The sequence below is a fragment of the Astatotilapia calliptera genome, chromosome 22 (genome assembly GCF_964374335.1).
Source record: "Astatotilapia calliptera chromosome 22, fAstCal68.1, whole genome shotgun sequence".
Lineage (NCBI taxonomy): Eukaryota > Metazoa > Chordata > Actinopteri > Cichliformes > Cichlidae > Astatotilapia > Astatotilapia calliptera.
This window is the reverse complement of record NC_137442.1, coordinates 35539191-35558349: the sequence shown is the minus strand read 5'-3', so window position 1 is coordinate 35558349 and position 19159 is coordinate 35539191. Positions and strand designations below refer to the sequence as shown.

At 41.6% G+C, this 19159-nt stretch overlaps 2 protein-coding genes across 7 annotated transcripts in view; one reads left to right on the top strand and one right to left on the bottom strand.

Annotated features, from left to right (window-relative positions):
- Positions 1-13508, bottom strand: part of arhgef2a (Rho guanine nucleotide exchange factor (GEF) 2a) — a 37849-nt gene extending 24341 nt beyond the window's left edge. For 3 of the 4 annotated variants that reach the window (XM_080295793.1, XM_026155990.2, XM_026155991.2), the window contains exons 1-4: positions 11393-11632; positions 3535-3697; positions 2211-2278; positions 51-99 (exon numbers count right to left, since the gene is read on the bottom strand). In XM_080295793.1, coding sequence (XP_080151919.1) covers positions 51-99; positions 2211-2278; positions 3535-3697; positions 11393-11455 — 343 coding nt within the window. In that variant the 5' untranslated portion in view covers positions 11456-11632. Of the gene's footprint in view, positions 1-50; positions 100-2210; positions 2279-3534; positions 3698-11392; positions 11633-13372 lie in introns of those variants that run through there. The other variant, XM_026155992.2, reaches the window with a different exon arrangement.
- Positions 13104-18812, top strand: thap7 (THAP domain containing 7). 3 transcript variants are annotated; one of them, XM_026155995.2, is made up of 5 exons: positions 13104-13179; positions 14207-14286; positions 15585-15722; positions 15870-15980; positions 17192-18812. In XM_026155995.2, exons 2-5 carry the CDS (start codon positions 14207-14209, stop codon positions 18504-18506), a joined length of 1644 nt encoding a protein of 547 aa, XP_026011780.1. In that variant the 5' UTR covers positions 13104-13179; the 3' UTR covers positions 18507-18812. The 3 variants fall into 3 exon arrangements, with proteins under 3 accessions (XP_026011780.1, XP_026011778.1, XP_026011779.1); XM_026155993.2 differs by having other exon boundaries at positions 13115-13192; XM_026155994.2 differs by lacking the exon at positions 13104-13179 and adding an exon at positions 13356-13495.
- Positions 18813-19159: the final 347 nt, after the last annotated feature.

Here is a 19159-nt window from a genome sequence, read left to right as displayed (position 1 = left end):
GTGAGGCAGAATATGCAGTTCATTTCTTAGATTTGTTCCATTGTTCTTACTTTTTGCACGCAGTGGAACATTGTTCTTCATCAGGGCCGTCTTCTGTTGCTGAAAGGACAAAAACTACAATTACAGGAGCACAAAAATGAAACAAAGAGAGTTTTTAGGTCAGTTTAGCTACCAGAATAAATTCACCATTCATTATATTTAATGTTGATTGAGAACTCAAGAGCAAACTGTTAGGAATAAATAAAAGGAACTAAAACAACCTTTTATTGACAGTGACATTCAAGGTTATTATTGTTAACGAAACTAACGAAATAACAAAAACTAGAAGTGAAAAAACATTTTTCACTCTTTTCACCTCTTTTAACGGAAATAAAAATAAAAACAAGACTTTGCAAAAAACGGAAAACTAACTAAAATTAACTGGATTTATAGCGAAAATGTGTTTAGTTTTCAATAGCGTCGGGTGAAAGTGAAGTGTAGTTTCCAGGTTTTTTCTTGCTGTGTCTCATTGTGCCAGCAGGGGGCAGTACGTTAGTCGAGTCGTCTGTGTCGCTGCTCCGTCCCACGCAGAATCACGTCAGCAAAAGTCGGGAGAAATCGCCAGAGTCCAATTTCATATTACTCTGAATATGATTGCGTTTTAGATAAAGCAAGTGTCTTGTAGTGGAAAGAGACAAATTATGCGGAACATTTCTAAAGGGAACCTTTGAAAAGCTCACACAAGAAGGCTAACCTAGCTTAGCTTGAGAAGGTAAGGGAGCACGCCCAAGCCTCATCCCCAGAAACAGAAGCTAACCCCGGGCAGCGTGATGCATCCCGAGACAACTCCACAAAAACCATTAATGCAGTGCTTCCAACAGCGAGCCGATGGCTGCTGGTTGGTCCGTTCGCAGGAACATCACAAGCGAGAGGAAGCGTTGGTGAATATGTTTATTGAGACTGGGATATCTACACAACTTTTTGCCTTCAAAAAGTTTAGCAATTCACCCGGAGCTGCAAGAGGTAATAGTCTCATTGGGGCCAAGATATATATCTTATAGTTGCCTGCTATCAATGGTTGTTCATCTGCCCTCATTTATTTATTTATTCCCATAGGTGGGGATGTGAGTTGTCTGTCTCTGCGTGTTAGCCCTGCGACAGACTGGCGACCTGTCCAGGGTGCAGGGTATGGTAGCTGGAAGAGCAACATACCCAAGGATAAGCAGAAGAGCATGACTGATATGATGAAACTGGGATTTTGTTACACTTCATTGTTGCAAACACGACGAAAACTATAACTGAAACTAAGGGTTTAAAAAAAATAAAAACTAAACTAGCAAACAAAAGGTAAAAACTAATAAAACCTGATACAAAATTGAAAATCTGAAGTCAAAACTAAATAAAAATAAAAACTAATGAAAACTGCAAAACTATTAAAACCCTGGTGACATTGTAATCCAATAGGCTGTTCATGAGGGAACGCTGTAACGCTAGGAAATGACTCTGCGCTTGGAACTACAGGAACCACAGAAACACTAACAGTACAAGAACAGAAAGACTATGACACAAACAGGAAACAGCAGGAGACACAGCTGGAACTATTGGGAACTATTCAGAATAGAAATACGTTTAGATCAGTAAGTATCTGGACAGCACAGACACTGAAGTGCAGACTTTCAGTGTTACATGTAAACGTCAGCAGCACTACGTCCACAGTTTGACAAAAACGATTCGTAGTCTTGATGAACTGTTACAGGCTGTGATTCATAATTTCTGATTAACCAAAGACCATCGTTCTAAAAAGTGATCTGATACCTTCAAATACAAAAGGAGTACAAAACTCTTCCATTGCTTGGATTCACTAGTGCAGCATCTGTTGGTTTGACTATAACATCACTGTTTTACTTGGTAACTGTAGCTCTAAATCTGTGACATGTCTGTGAGATCAGTCAATTAAACAGCATTTAGCTAATCTTAGTCAATGCTTGAAGCTCTTTTGCACAAGAGCTCTCAGCCACACTGACCCATTCACACACACAGCCACTCAGTGATGGATACAACAGGACACTCTGGACACTGCCAGTGCTTAGGAAACAAGAAGAAAATGAGATGACCATGCATCTGAACAAGCTCAGCCTCACCCAGACCAGACGGATGAAGACCACGTGTTCAAACTGATACACAGAGACTCTTTGCAGAAACTGTGATTAGTAGTGATGTCTGTGTCTTACCCTCTGTTTCATTTTGGCACAGTTTGGCAAAGTATCTCGACATCGGTTGTGGATAGTGGCACTGCATGCTGGAGTAAATGAAGACACAAGAGGCAAAGTAAACAGTGAGGAACATAAAACATGCAGTTAAATCAACACATTCATAGACACAGATCTTTCACTATAATCACATCAACAACCAAAATAATCTCTTTAGTCACGATTTTCACTGCCAAAAACCTGCAAGCCAGCAGTTTTCAAACGTAACCTGGGAGGCTCCTCTTCTTCATTTATCCAGAACCTATTCAGTGCTTATTTTACCTACATTTTTAAAACAGCAAGAGGGCAAAGGAACCCACTGGTTAAACCAACAATTGTGATGTAAAACACATCAGTCCTCAGTGGGCAAAACAGTGACGCTGTGTAAATGTACGGGAATGAAAGTAAGAAACAGCTGACAGAAAGTCGTATGCACTGATGACAACTTGTTTGGCTCACAGTTTAGATTAAAACATACTTCACTTAACAACAGTATTTTTCACACATGATAAGCTGTGAGCGATAGTTTATTATGGCATATACTGTGCATGAGGGCACACAGCCTGCAGCCAGCCAGTAGCTCTGATCCAAACACTGATACTTGAGAGTGGACTGAGCTGTCATCGTCACACTGTGATAAAAACAAATAGCAAAAACTCCTATTGTTGTATTTTGACAGGTTATTTAATTTGGTGATTGAAGCTGTTCACTGACTGCTCTTTATTTCTTCAGTCATCAAATCATAATAAAGATTCTCCCATCAGCACTACTGTGACTGCTGATGTAGTCAGGATGCGGTCGGCCGCCCCCCCCTGAGCTTGGGTGTGCTGGGCGTTTCTTCCTGTTTTAAAGGGAGTTTTCCTCCCCGCTGTTTTCAAAGTGCTTGCTCATAAAAGGACATGTGATTGTCGGGTTTTCTCTGTTGCTTCTCTGTTTCCTGTGACTAAAGTGAAGACTGACTGAAAATAAGAGTGGAACCAGGTCTCTTCATCTTTGACCATAAATAGTTTTTTTTAGTTTAATTTAAGAATTAAATATTAATGTAATGACCTTAAAATACCCCTCCTGTCTCCCTCCTTTTAAAGTCTAATTCAGTTAATAAAAAGGGACCAAATACTAAAAAACCAAGAGAGAGGTGACGCATAACTCAGTGCACATCCTGTGTTTTTAGACATAGAGAGAACTTTGTTCTGAGGTTTGTGTCTCTGGCTTTATCGTCATACTATCGTCATACTACACATCGTCATACTACACTATATAAAGCATAATGATGAGACAGTGGTGGAATAACTAGAGTGTTACTTACTAGGGCAGCAGAGAGCCTCCTTTGCAGTGATGCTCTTGTTGCATGCTGAGCAGAGTGTGGTTCCTGACACTGTCAGAGATGTAAAAAGGTGACCATTGGGCTTGAGCACCACACTCTCCCTTGCAGCTTTCTCTCGCTCCCTCATGCGCTCTCGCTCTTTATTCTGAAAATGAAACAGAATGTAAAAAACGTGTAGTATGAAATACTTATTCACATACATTTACTGAGAGACAGTAGAGCTTATGCACTGAATCTGCTGCTTAACATCTGTGAAATTAGTTCTGCTTATTTACATCATAGCATGAGTCTAAAGACAGATTGGGATGAAAGAGGAGCAATTTAAGCAGAATTATTACTAAACTACATGTTCAGTTAACTTGGCCATAAACAAATGCAATGTTGTAATATCTTCCATAAAGCCAGAACATCTGACTATTCATCACTGATTGATGTAAATAAGAACAGCCAGAGATTTCTCTGCAGCTCTGTAGCCAGGCTGACAAACAGTCAGAGTTCTGTTGAGCCAACCATCCCTTTAACGTTAACTAGTAATGATCACAACCATCACCATGTATGTGATATACTTCCAGTGTTCTGACAAACCATCCTACTTTGGCAAAATGTCCTACCATAACTAGTTTATGCACATTTCTGCTGTCACAGAGTAATTCCAGCACAAATTTAAGTAGGCATGATGGTTTGCCACTTAACTTTGCCCATCAGAGTGTGCTTGTAGCACATAGTTATGAAGCCAGGACGGTTAGCATGAAACCGTACTATCTACAGCGAGAGTTTCCACACGTCATTATGATAGCTGTGCATGCCCCGCCCTCTGCTAACGCTGCAGCAGCCTGTGAGGTCCTGCACACTGTAACCAGCAGACTCCAAACACAGCACCAGGCATACAGCTCATCACCTCTCCCTCCCTGGTTCATCTCCAGCCTGTGTATAATCAGGGGTGCACATAAGTGGTCCGCAGGTGCACATTCGCTGTCAAAATAAAAGACGAGCACCAGATAAGAAGTTGCAACCTGCGTTTGCGTCCATATAAAAAGCACTGTTTTTGTCCGCTAGAGTGGGATTTTCACGGCACATTCTGCACCACATCTCTGTGCGATCATCATTTGTTTGAAGCCAGCTCACCTCCTGCAACCACTTTTCCGAGAATACGCGCTTCTTTTGTAGTTCGGACTCCTTCTGCTATTCTTTGGAGGTGGAGGAACACCAAAGTAACTGCTTAAAGGAGCTTCTTGACATCTTTAAGAGTTCTAAACAAATGTCTGTCCTCCTCCAGAAAATCTTATATACGCAAACGCGCGTTGCAACTTCTTTGCGTCGCATCTTTTATTTTGACAGCGAATGCGCACCTGCGGACCACTTATGTGCAGCCCTGTGTATAAACCTCTACTACAGAGAACCAGTTGTGAAACGCACAGTTAAAAAATGGTCGGCAGAGACTGAAGAGGCCCTGAGGGACTGTTTCCATTCTACTGTGTGGGACAACCTCTGCAGCCCCCTGGAGGATGACCTCAACAGCATCACAGACTGCATTACAGATTACATGAACTTCTGTGTGGACAACACCGTACCCATCATAAAGGTACGGTGTTTTTCTAACAAGCCATGGATAAATCCTGAAATAAAGCCTCTCCTCAGGGAGAAGAAGAGAGTCTTTAGATCTGGAGACAAACAGGAGCTGAGAGCTGTCCAGAAGAAGCTGAAATGGAAGATAAGGCAGGGGAAGGAAAACTACAGGAGGAAGGTGGAAGAGCAGCTGCAACAGGACAACATCAGAGGGGTTTGGAACAGCCTGGAGACAATCTCAGGACAAAAACCAACCCCCCAGGCTGCAGGAGACTTGGGGTGGGTGAATGACCTAAATAAATATTTGAATAGGTTTGATCAACCACCCACCCCTCCCCCAGCATTGTCCCCCCTGCTGCAATCTCCCTCATCTTTAGGGCCTGCCTGTCCTTCATCTCAGCACTTCACACCTCTCAGCTCCCAGTCATCACACACACCCCGGCTTCTGTGGACTCCAACATACCCCCCCCCCCCCCCCCCCCCCCCCGAAATCCTCTCTTTCTATCTCTGCACTTCAAGCGAGGAACGAGCTTCGCATGATCAAGGTGCAGAAGGCTGCAGGTCCAGATGGCGTCAGCTCCAGGTTCCTGAGATGCTGCGCAGATGAACTGTGTGGCATCCCAGGTTATCAGTTCAACCTGAGCCTGTCACTGGGGAAAGTTCCACGGCTGTGGAAGACCTCCTGTGTGGTACCGGTACCAAAGACCTCCCATCCCAAGGACCTCAGCCGCTACAGGCCGGTAGCCCTGACATCACATCTGATGAAGACCCTCGAGAGGTTGGTTCTGAACCATCTGCGCCCCCTGGTGAGGTCTTCATTGGATCTGCTGCAGTTTGCTTACCAGCCTGGCATCAGAGTGGAGGACGCCATCATCTATCTCCTCCACCGAGCTCTGACTCACCTGGAGAAGCCTGGAAGCACTGTGAGGATCATGTTCTTTGATTTCTCCAGTGCTTTCAACACCATCCAGCCACGACTTCTGAGGGACAAGCTGGAAGCTATCAGGAGTGGACCACCACATGTCACAGTGGATACTGGACTACCTCACAGGCCGCCCACAGTATGTGAGGGAACAACCTCTACACTGCAGACTTCTCCATCAACTGCCCACGCTGCCACCTACAGAAGTTCTCTGACGACTCTGCCATAGTCGCCTCATCACAGGTGAGGACGACTCAGAGTACAGACAGTGGACTCTGGACTTTGTGGACTGGTGTCAGCAGAACCACCTGCTGATCAACGCCAGGAAAACCAAGGAGTTGGTGGTGGACTTCTGGAGATGCAGACCCACCACACTGACACCGGTGAACATCCAGGGAGTGGAGATTGAGATAGTGGACTCGTATAGGTACCTGGGTGTTCACCTGAATAATAAACTGGAGCCACAACACTGATGCTCTTTACAGGAAGGGTCAGAGCAGACTCTACCTGCTGAGGCGGCTGAGGTCATTTGGAGTCCAGGGAGCGCTTTTAAAGACCTTCTATGACTCTGTGGTGGCGTCTGTCATTTTTTACAGTGTGGTATGTTGGAGCAGCAGTTTATCAGCAGCTGAGAGGAAGAGGTTGGATAAACTCATCAGGAAGGCCAGCTCTGTTCTGGGATGCACCCTGGACCCAGTGCAGGTGGTGGGAGACAGAAGGACTGTGGCCAAAATAACATCTCTGATGGACAGAGTCTCCCACCCCATGCATGTAGATGTTGCTGCAGAGCTGCTTCAGTGACAGACTGCTGCATCCTCGATGCATGAAGGAGCGTTTCTGCAGGTCCTTCCTTCCTGCAGCTGTCAGACTGTACAATCAGACCTGCTCCCAACAAACACAGATGTTTACATCTGCGCTGTAATTTGACACTATTTTATCAACAGATTCGCACTACAACCTGAGTTTGCCTCTTATCTGTATTTCATTTTATTTAATTTCAATAACTGTACAGTACTCTGCTTTCGGTAACTATTGTCCTTGTTGTAATTATGTAAAAATTGTGTATGTCTCTGTTCTGTGTCTTGTGTACTGTTTGTTTGTATATGTGTCTCTCTTGCTGCTGTCACACCCAAATTATTCACTTGTGGGAAAATTAAAGGATTATTCTTCTATTCTATGTAACTCTTAAATATTATCTACAGCTACTCTTAGTACCATTGATATTAAGTTAGACTCTTTTTCTCCAATTGATCTTTCTGAGTTAACTTCAATAATTACTTCCTCCAAACCATCAACGTGTCTTTTAGACCCCATTCCTACAAAACTGCTCAAAGAAGTCCTGCCATTAATTAATGCTTCAATCTTAAATATGATCAACCTATCTCTAATAATCAGCTATGTACCACAGGCCTTCAAGCTGGCTGTAGTTAAACCTTTACTCAAAAAGCATCTCTAGACCCAGCAGTCTTAGCTAATTATAGGCCAATCTCCAACCTTCCTTTATATCAAACATCCTTGAAAGAGTAGTTGTATTTGTATTTACAATTTTTTCATGTCAGTGAAGAGTCCTCCTCCTTTATAGTCCTGACAGGCACTAGAAAGAGAGAATATTTCTCCCATATTGGCTTTGCTTCATTGGCTCCCTGTTAAATCCAAAATCAAATTCAAAATCATTCTTATCACGTACAAGGTCTTGCTTCATTTTGCCCCGTCTTATCTTAATGACCTTATAGTACTATGTTATCCCATTAGAGCACTTCACTCTGCACTCAAAAAAAGAAAATTGGGTGGTTGTTACATTTACAAAAGTATAACTTGTAATTTGAAGAAAATAATTTCATGTTTCTATGGTAAACATGATTAAATCATGTAGGATCTGTATGAAATTCAACTTATTTTGTTCTTGTTGAGATGACATGATACAATCTAGTAAGAGTGGTTAGTTGCTGGACTCATGAAATTCACAAGATCACGGGTTATAAGAAGCAGACAACTGCCCACACCATGTGTATGCTATCGCTATTTATTGTGGTTTAACCTGTCAAAGACAAAAACATAAAGAAAATTCTGCATCAAGCCTTGTAATAAGTAAGTAAAGTTTATTTATACAGCACCTTTCACAGACGTGTCACAAAGTGCGTTAAAAGCTAGTTGTTTTAAAAGCATTAAAAGCTTTTTGAAATAAAAATGTCTTTAGCTGCTTTTTGAATGTCTCCCCTGAGTCCAAAGCCCGTAGAAATAAAGGAAGTGCATTCCACAGTCTGGATGCAACAGCCTGGAAAGATCGGTCCCCTCGAGTTTTACAGCGAGTGTGGGGGACCACTAAAAGGTTTTGGTTTGATGACCTCAGGTTACGAGAAGAGGTATGTGTACGAATCACATCAGCAATGGGGGGAGGGGGGGGGGGGGGTCCCTGTAATGGTGTAAAAGTTTTAAAATGGGACCTAAATCTGATTGGTAGCCACTGCAGCGACTTTAACACAGGGGTCATACAAGCTCCCTTGTTCAAGCCGGTCAGCAGCCTCACTGCATAGTTGAACAACCTGTAGACGAGCTAGCCCTTTCATGTTTAGACAAGTAAACAGGCTGTTACAGTAGTCCAGTCTTGTAGAGACAGAAGCATGTATCATCATCTCGAGTTCACTTGTTGACACGATGGATCTAAGTTTTGAAATGTTCCTCAAGTGAAAAAAGCAGGTTCTTACTATCTGATTTAAATGTCCCTCCAAAGAAAAAGCTTCATCAAAACCAACACCCAGGTTTCTAAGCTTATGCTTCTGTGAGGAACCTAAATCACCCAGATGCTGTTTAATATCAGGTATTGCACTGCCTGGTGCAGTAATCAAAGTTTCTGCTTTGGCTGGGTTTAGCTGGAAGCAGTTATTGTTCAAACATTGTTTAATGTTGGTTAAACAATCTGGTTAGTTTGCAGTTGGTTCTCACTGGGTAATCTGGTTTCCTCCCACAGTTAAAAGTCATGTAGTTATTCGAGTTAGGTTAATTGGTGATTCTAAACCTGTTGTTTGTCTCTATGTGATAGACTGGTGACCTGTCCAGGATGGACCCTGCCTCTTACCCTATCACTTCTGGGTTATGCCCCAGCCCCCCTGCAACCCGGATAAAGCTAGTAGGATGGCAGTGGAAGTTGTTGTAAAGTGGAGACAAAACCATTTATGTTAGCCAGACTCTAGACTTTGTTGAACATTATGTAATATGAAGACAACATGTAGTATTCAAGTGACCAAGTAGTATTGAGGTAAAAGTTATTGAATACTGTTGGAATAAAGTGACAAAATTGTGAAGGATTAAAATATTCCAAGAGCTCAACTTACTTCATTTAAACATGTTTCAATCACGTTTCATCAACACAAAATGCACAGGTTTATTGAATGTGAATAAGTTGTGTTGATTTAACTAAGTTGTTTAAGTTTATGCCAAAGCAAATGTGTGCAACCAATGTCCACTATTGATTTAACACGTTCTTTATTTCAGTGTGAGACTGCGCTTACTTGGGGTTTCTAAGGTAAAAGTAGAGTTGGAGGCAGAGCCTTCAGTCTTCTGTGGAACCAGCTTCCAGTTTGGATTCAGGAGACAGACACTATCTAAAGCATATAGTTAGGGCTGGACCAGGTGACCCTGGATCCTGTCACCAAAGCACACGGGGGGGTCATATAACTATTGGGGTTTTCTCTGTATTCTTTGCATTACTGTAGAGGCTTTACTAGGGGTGGGGGAAAAAATCGATACTGTGTAGTATCGTGATATTTTGTTTGCTAATAATGTATCGATACAGGGATAGCAGAAATCGATATTTTGTTACAAAAAAGGTTTTTGTGCTCTGACTTCAGAGCATGTTGATCCTTTTTCTGAGCAAGAATCCTGACATTCCTTCACTGTCCAAATGTGTTTAACTTGTTTTTTGGCAGCAATAAACATGACAGTTTACTTATTTTAATTTATGCTTTATTTTAATTAAGTTTAAAACTTTTTTATTTAATGTAAAATTATATTTTGTTTTAATTTACTTTCAAATTCTTCAGTTGCTGAATGGGCTGCATAGTTATCATATTGCATAGTTCAGAATAGCTGTAATTGTACCAGATGGTTGCATTCAGTTAAGTTGGACTAGACTGTAATACAAACCGTTCAGTTTGTCAACAATAAAACTGAAATGAGAGAAAGACTGAGTGTGAGACTTTGTTATTAGATAAAATGAATATTGATAAAGTTTACCTTTATGTACAGAATCTGAATATCGCAAAATATTTTTTAAAAATTGCAATAATGTCATATCGTGCGTTAAGTATCGTGATAATATCGTATCGTGGGATATATGGTGATTCCCACCTCTAGTCTTTACCTTACAATATAATGCACTTTGAGGCAGTTGTTGTGATTTGACACTGTATAAATAAAACTGAACTGAATTGCTTTAATTCAGCTGCACTGGAAAGCTTTCAATCATTAGAGGCCATTTTAAGGTCATGCTAATGTTAATGTTGGCAATAAAAACCAAGGCAGGGGGATTTTAAGCACAGTTTTAAAGATAAAACACTTTTTATGAAAGTCTGATCGATTGAAAGTTTGACCTTCTTGACCCTGATGACGATTTCAGAGGTCCAGTAAAATCATATTAGACTTCCCTATAGCACTTTTTGGGAATGCTGAAAATACACAGCACACTTAATGAATCATAGTTTCGAAGAAACATCACAGAAAGACTGAGCAGTGTGAAACAACCTGTAATTGGAACAATTCCTTCAGCTCCTCATCTCGAAAATGGGAACCACCACCCCAGTCTGCCTCATCGCAAGCATGGAGGTTGGAGACAAGACATTGTGCCCAACAAAGAAAATGTCTTTGTTGCGCCAAGAAAGCTCAACAGAAACTGGTAACAGCACACAGTCACAGCCATTTCTATGGCAACAGTTGCTATAGTCGAATATAGTCCTAGGAGCTCGCACACAGTGTACAAGCAAACATACTCACAACCACCTACATGCTGCATGTAGACTTAGCTGCAGCCCATGCAGCTACATAAGGCCCAGTGATCTGCCAGCCCTGTGCTCATGTCTTTCAAGAGCTGGCTCTCTGTCACAACACGGAAATGACCAAATTTATGGTTCAGAGTGCAAAAGCGGGTGAAGGAGTGAGGAAGTGAGTGGGGGTGGAGACAAAACCATGAACTGCTACGGTCTATGACCTACAATACTGTATTAATGAACACACATTCTAACAATCACAAGATTTTGTAAATGTGCTTTCTTGCCTGTCGTCAAAATATGTCCAACACTTGCCACCGATGCTGTAGTCTTTATTATTAATGCAGAACTCGAGAACATGCCAACTTACCCGCAGGTTGATCTCCCGCATCCTCTCCTGACGCAGTTTTGACAGATTGGTAACTCTGGACATAACGCACTTTCTCAAGACCGACTGAAAAAGCAGTGAGCAAGTCGAAATAAAATATTCAGCTTGAAAGTTTGTATAGTTTTCTGTAAATCATTCAATTCTCCATCAAAGAGAAAAAGGAATAGTCTGTCCTCACTAGCCAACTGCAGTGTGTTTCTGCTTTTAGTGAAGTGACTGTTCCTGTGAGAAATCTGACTTCTGAATCATCACCGCCCCCTCACACTCACACACATACGCATCCACACACACACGTACACAGTGTTCGTCCGTCTGTGAAATTTTAGTATAGACTACATTTGCTGTTTGCTGAGCAGCAAAATGAAACCATTTTAAAAACTTGAAATTTTACAATAGCTACCAAGACGATGAAAATATGTAAAACTATTAACTATTAAATTTATAAATGTGTTTGGCCTGTAAATAAAAACATTATGGGAGTCAAACAAACAGGTTCACACATGAACCTGTTTGTTTGAACAACGACCAGTGGCTATGTGATCCACTCACCTGTGGCCCTTACAGATGATCACACAGTCTCTGATACTGAGGGTAACAAAGATGGATTACTGGTGTTGTACACGCATCATGACATGTTTGGGAGTTTTTTGTTTGTTTTTTAACAAAAAAGGATTTTTTTGTTCGCACAATTAAATGCCCAGACAAGGATGTAGGTGTTTCCTGTAGGACAGTTATAAAACGCACTGCATTTACATCTCCAACATATTCACATCGCTACCCACGCCTGAGTTAGGTGCAGCGTGTCCATATGGTGCTCGGCAGTGTATGCATTTACACAAGGTGCATTTTAGTCCATCGGGTATGCAGTGATGGTACCGTGTGCTGGCTGGTAGGTTTCACACTTCAAACATGGACATATATGTATGTGAGCACATCCCATATTAACATATGGCGCAACATGTAATAATGGAAAAAAATAAATAACAACAGTTATTTATCCAAGTATTGACTGCACTGTTAGTATGCTTTTCCCTATTCCTTCAGTGGACTTATTTTACTATGTTACTATGACCACTGACCATAGTAGCACAGTGCAGGTCTGCTGAACCTTTGGCACTCAGACAACTTGTTTTTTGTTTGTTTGTTTGAAACTGAAGTTATTTTTGTTAGGAAATAATCTGTGACGCGATGACTCTGTGGACAGCGAGGCAGCTGGCAGGCTGTCAACCATCCACCTTCACTGAAATACGTATCACAGCTGACGTTACAGTAGCACTTATAGTAGTAATAATTATTCTGTTCTATTCTTTTCTATTCATATAGCGCCAAATCATGATAGCAGTCGCCTCATGGCTCTTTATATTGTAAAGAATGACAAGATATTTCATTATTTGCAACACAATATAAATATATTGTTTAAATTTAAAATGAACACTAAGAGTAATAGGAAAGCACCCAGTGTAAAAATTGAGGAAATTATAATTCAGAGTGACTATATGAAGAATTTATGTATCAGAGTTTATGTCTCCCTCATCTCTGATAAGTATGAGAGAGAGAGGTGGCTTTATATGAGGACAGCAGTTCAAATTTTACTCTGGGGGGGCAGAACCACAGAAAGGACGCGTTCCTGCTTACACTCCAGTCCAGTAGGTGGCAGTAATGCGACTACTATCAGGTATACGGCGGTAAAAGTGGCAGAGCAGGGCAGGAGGAAGAAGAAGGAAGCGGAAGATGAAGAAAGAAGAAAAAAATTCAGCCATCATTCTGAGGTCAACAGCCGGGGTTGATATTTTTGTTATTATTAATGTTATTATTTAAATAATATACACTTCCATGAACTGAAATGCGTTACAACCGAAAGTAAGACCTTCCGTAATGGCGGCTTCGCGTTTTAGGCCCTTCGCCTGCTCGTTACAGAAACAGCAGAAAACCCTGTTAAGTTAAATGTCCAGTGTAACGTACTGTGTGACGCGCCTCCAGGCGGCTCGGTCATGTGTACCTGAACCTGCACCGTCAGGTGATCGAGGACCAGCTAGTCCCGTTTACTCGATTGTTTGAAGCTACATGGGGACTTGGGTTAATCAGGTATGATTCAGACATCCGAGATGGTCACAGATAAGCGGCAAACGTATCGATACTACACACCGCGATCAGCAACTCCGTGATTGGACGAATGAGGAGGGGGCGGTGCACGAAGTTTGGAACAACTGTGGGGTGGATGGAAACAAAAACATTTCTATCCTTTTCGATCGTATTCTTAATGCTAATGTTGGCAACACGCCAACACAGGCATGACCCCCCCGCCTGTGTTAGGTGTAGCGTGTCCATATGATGATGCCCCCCCCCCCTTTTTAAAAATTTGACTCAAATTTAGAGAAACGTTTAAATGAAAAACTGCAAGCTTTCGATTCAGGAGAATGAGTATTAATCTATTTGTTAGCCTGAAGCAGCTTTTCAATGGAAAACAGGACTTTAGTCAGACGAATGCTTAATGTTGTTGGACACTAAGGAGCTGGGGAGGAAAAAATAAAAACACAAAAATTCAAACATCCGTCTTTAATTTCTTTTTTCTTTTTTTTCACTTGCTGTCAGTTGATACGATACAGAGTAAATGTTTTCTACCATTTTAAAGCTGGTAGGCAGAGAAAGGAATTGACACTGACGGTCAATAAGACTAAAAAAGCAAAATAAAATCTCCATCTCGAAGCAGTAAAATGTGTTTTCTGCTAAACCACACCCCCTTCCATGATAAACTCTCCATTTTTCTACTTTTTCTACTCTTTGTTTTACTTTCAGATGCCAAGACATTGTTCAGCAGGGGGTTGCAAATCCAGGGACAACCATGAGACTCGAAATGCTGGCGTCACCTTTCACAAGTGAGCACTTTACACATTATGTTTGGGTCAGAGTGTAGTAACCAGCTATTGTTTTTATTCACATTCTCTCACACATTTAGACACATGAATGAAACAGAGGAACTCAAAAGCTCACAAATCATCTGCACATCTATATTTCTCCTGTTCTCATATTCACTCAGTAATACACAAGGCTGACGTTCAGGTCAAAATACAGTTAATATTAAGCTCTGTAAAACTGGAACCAGAAGACATGAGTTTAGCTGTAGTACTTTGTGGGTTTTATAACACGATTAGAATAATTTATTTGAGCAATATGTGGAAAGTTAGAGAAGTTAATCATAATAATACCCAACCTCCTTATAACTAGAAAAATCAACGGTTGATTTAATTTTTCACATTTGGAAAGAGGTTGCAAGTAGTTGAGCCACATGTACAACACCCTCAAACGCTGAATCGCGAGGCGAGTACGCGGGTTGCCTGGTGGGAGGGAACCTGTCTGAATGTGTCTAATCTATGAGGTTCTGACTGAAATATAAATCTAAGTAGTTAATGTGAACCTGTGTGTATACAGACAAAACAAACACAACAGGCAGCAACAAAGTTAATTCCCATGTTATCACAAACAGATTGCATGTACAGCAGGTACAATAAGTGTGGAAAACATAACCAAATTTATTTGTAAAGGTGCTATTGACGTGAAATTCACACCAGATGTTGGTAACAACCCATCCAATCCACACATGCAAAGAAATCAAACCATAGATGTCCATAAATTAGGTCATGTGTAATAATGAGAAATGACTCAGGAAAAAGTAACGCATGAAGAAGAAAGAGAGGTGCGAATAGCATGGACAGTCCCCAAGGGGCAGTTACCGTCCAACAGAGCAGCATGACTTTGAAGAGAAGGACAGGGCATCAACAGGCAGTAAGAGTGAGATAATAAATACACAGAATAAACATTATATACACACTTTTAAAATTACACAGTATTCCAGTACTTGTTGTACCTGCTGTGACTGCCACTTTGACCCCATTCAGACCTTCAGCAGACAGGCTCCATCACGTTGCTGTTGAGTTTTGATGCACCAGTATCTCTCTGCGAGTGGTCACACACCTGGTCGCCATCGTCAAAGCAACGCTTTCAACAGGAAGTTCATGGCACGTGGTCGCAGTGAATTTGTGTTATTCACATTCAAATGGAGATGTACTGATGATGTTGTGACGTTATGTTCTTTGAAATATTATAATATATCTTTATTGAACTTGACCTGAAATGGAAGCTTAATGTAACACAGACTGATGTTGTGGCTGACTAGGTTACCCAAAGGAGCGGCTCGGAGAAACCTTTGGATCAGTAACTGTCACCGCGCAGACTCCTGGGATCCTCAGACGAACTTTGTCTATTTTTGTTCAAAGCACTTCCCACCCGAGAGTTTTGAGCTGAGTGGAAGCAGGTGTGTATCGACCAGCTGGACTTTCACAGGTTACAGATACCACTTCAGCTAAAACCAGAATTTTCTGTTATTAACTGCTGGTGTAGTTTTCAGTTATGGCAGTGTTGCGATAGCAGCCTAAGTATTGTTTTTGACCCTTTCACACAGTGGAATCAGACGACTAAAGGAAGATGCAGTTCCTACTTTATTTGATTTCCCTCCAGCAGCCAAACACAAAAGAGCAGGAAGGCAGCAGAAAGAAGACAACATCCCTGTCAGGTAATCAAACCTCACACAGGCTGATAGTTTGTCATCATCTGTGAGCAGATTCTGAGCTCCTGAAGTGATTCATTATTTTATAGTTATTTAAACATAGTCTTTGCTTCAGTTCCCACTCTGTGAGGATGCTCTGTGAAAGAACAGGCCAACTCTAACGTTCGCTTGTATTCTTCTGATTCTGTTACGGGAGCATCAGGTATGCCTGCAAGTCAAAGTGCAATGATTTTTGGTGTAATTTAGCATAATAATTAGTACGTGATAAGTTACAATAAACTAAGAAATTGTTACTTTAGTTACCAAGTATCAGGAAAACATGAGAATTCCAGCAGCTCTCTGATTCTTGGTTCGAGCACCGAGTACGTGCTGGGGTCAGCTCTACATGCAAAAGATCTGAGACCAGCTGGCTGATCTAGGACCAGCTCTTTGAGGTGATGAGATGAGGGATTTACTTTAATTAAGGTTGAAGTAATCATCTGAGATGACTATAAGTGATCCCTGAATAGGGTAAATATATCCATACTGAAAAACCATAATGAGCAGGTGTTGATGAATGAGTGCCTAAAGTTTTGAACCCCAGTGGAAGGAGGCCACACCCAGCTGCCCAGCTGGGTGTGGCCTACAGTTAGCATGACATCTGTCAGCATAGCAGTCAGGGTAAAAACAGGGAAGAAATCAACCATGTTAGCATCCTGTGACAACTGTGATGCTGCATAAAGGTTTGCCACGATGATTAAAATGAACAGAGAAAAATTTATCATAAAAATAGAAATGATATAGTGAATAGAAAATAGGAAAAAATAAATGTTTAAGAAAAGATAGATGTGAAATAGTGAATGAATCTGAAGCACTCAGTGGTGACAGATGTGAGATGTTAAACCTTCACAGCCTGCAGTGCTGTGAAGGTTTTGAGCCGTCACTCATTTCTTCATGTGTTTCTAGAAAAACAGGAAAGGCTGCAAACATTTAAAGATGTGCAAACACACATTAACATTAGTGTTTAAAGATAACTTTTGTTTCATTCTCTGTCAAGATGGTTCCACACTGTATCGGTTATGTTGAGGTCCACAGTGTTCAGTTTATGCTTTTACTGCATTTGCAGTTTGAATAGAAATAAAAAAGAATACAGTCATCCATAATCTGCTAGACGGCTGTAGTGTTAGTGGCTATTTGATTGTCCAGGAAAAACTAATTTGTCACAGTTTCTTCTGCAGGAAGAGTTCCCACTCAGGAGCACAGGATGGCACACATCAGGAGATCAACCAGCGTCACACTGCAGAAGAACCCACAGTTGAAAAGTCAGTGAGCTCCACTGAGGAGACTACTCAAGACATGCCTGGATTTTCTCAAGAAACATCAGGGTTGGAGCAGCTGTCGCAGCAAGAACTCGGTCCTCCACCTCCAGAGTCTCGACCCGTTTCCCCGTCACGTTACATGAGACGTCTGCCCCCCCCTCCAGGCTTCTACTTGTCAAAGGAGCACAGCTACGCTCAGCTCTGTCCCCTGTTGTGGAGGAGACGTTATGACCAAGTTGTAGACTGCTTGGAAAAAGCCCTACGACAACTGCATGCAGCCAGGCGGAGGGAAAGCCGTCTGCGGAGCACCGTGCTGGGGCTCCGTGATAAGCGACTAAAGCACATTCTGCTTCTGTCACAGAATGGTTGCAAAAACAGAGGAAGCTGCATAGAGGGGGGAGAAGAAAGACAGCACAAAGGAGATCCTGACCTAGAGGAGAATGAGGCTAAATCCAAAGATATGAAGTTGATTGAGGACAAATGTGCTGATCAAATGGAGACAGGATGTAATTTTCTACCAGAGTCCAGTAGCTGGTCTGAGACAGACAAGGGAAACTGTTTGTACTGTGGAAAAGGGCAGGGGCAGAGTGGTGGGCATTTGGAGCACGAGGACTCACCGAACACCCAGAGAAATGTTGCAACAAGCTCCTGTGACACAGCTGAAAATGTGGATCACGTTCAGATAGATAGGCAGCAAGACGTAGAAACCAGTGATACCAGTGTAACAAGTTCCCAAGTTTTGTTGCAAAATCCAGGTGTTCAGCATATAGTCTCAGCTGGAGTGTGCTTTCTTAAAACTGACGAGCAGAGTTTGCATTATCTAGGCTCTCAGCAGAAGCTGCTGCTCTCTGACAAACGCCACGGAGAGTCTGACGTGACGAGTCAGGATCACCACCGCGACCTGCAGCACCAGCTGCTATGGTTACAGGACAGCGCAGACGGGCGGGTGATCTTGTTGACTGTCCCGACTGACGACGAGCCGCAACGTTTTGTCACGATGGAGAACGTGGCCGGCGAAGAAAAAAACACTCTTTTGTCAGAACTGGATCTAAAAGGTGTGGAATACTTAACAGAGAGCAGCGGAGGCATGTCCAGAGTTGAGTCGTCACCGGATCAACACAGCGAGCAGAATTCAAATGGTGCGTTAGTGGAAATACGGGACGATGTCAGGATGAAACTTAAAGAGCACCTGGAGGGTTTCCACCTTCAACTGAGCACTGAGTTTACAAACTGACAAGGATTATATATATTAGGGCTGCTCGATTATGGCAAAAATGATAATCACGATTATTTTCACTGAAATTGAGATCACGATTATTTGACGATATTTATTTAACCCTTTAAGACCTACTATAGAACCAAGTCCACCAGAGCTTATATTATTTTTTTACATGTTATAGAGCCATTTGTGGGAGCATTTCAAGTTGCTATACATCAATACAACTGTTATAGCCCATATTTTAACAATATGTATGCATTAAGTGCATAGTAATTACATAAATTGCAAAAAAGTGCAATAAACTACAAAAAAAATTGAAAATTGCTTTTGTTTTGTTTACATATATTTCTACTTGGAGAAATTTAAGAGGTTTATCCCTCAAAACTTTAAATACAATAAAGTTGCAAAAAATAGTTTCCCACCACAGGAAATTTATTTTGAGTGTCTTCATAGTTTTATTTTGGAGATACAGCAATTTTTATATACTGCAGGAAAAACAAAAAACAATCCTATGATGCAAATTTGCAAAGAAAACAGCAGGTGCATCATTTCACTGTGGGAAGTGTTACGAACAGCTGATAGGAACGGCAAAGCGTGTTTCTGGAATATTATGTTTTTGTTCCTGCAAGCGCTTTTTATGCAGTTTTTGCAAAGCTATATGTGGAAGG

What these genes read in the sequence shown, in the direction of transcription:
- thap7 (XM_026155993.2), top strand. Translation starts at nt 13,142, where the DNA reads ATGAAGAAAGAAGAAAAAAATTCAGCCATCATTCTGAGGTCAACAGCC. An exon ending in TTTGAGCTGAGTGGAAGCAG is followed by an intron (nt 15,723 to 15,869) that starts GTGTGTATCGAC and finishes CCTTTCACACAG; the next exon opens with TGGAATCAGACGACTAAAGG. An exon ending in GAAGACAACATCCCTGTCAG is followed by an intron (nt 15,981 to 17,191) that starts GTAATCAAACCT and finishes TTTCTTCTGCAG; the next exon opens with GAAGAGTTCCCACTCAGGAG.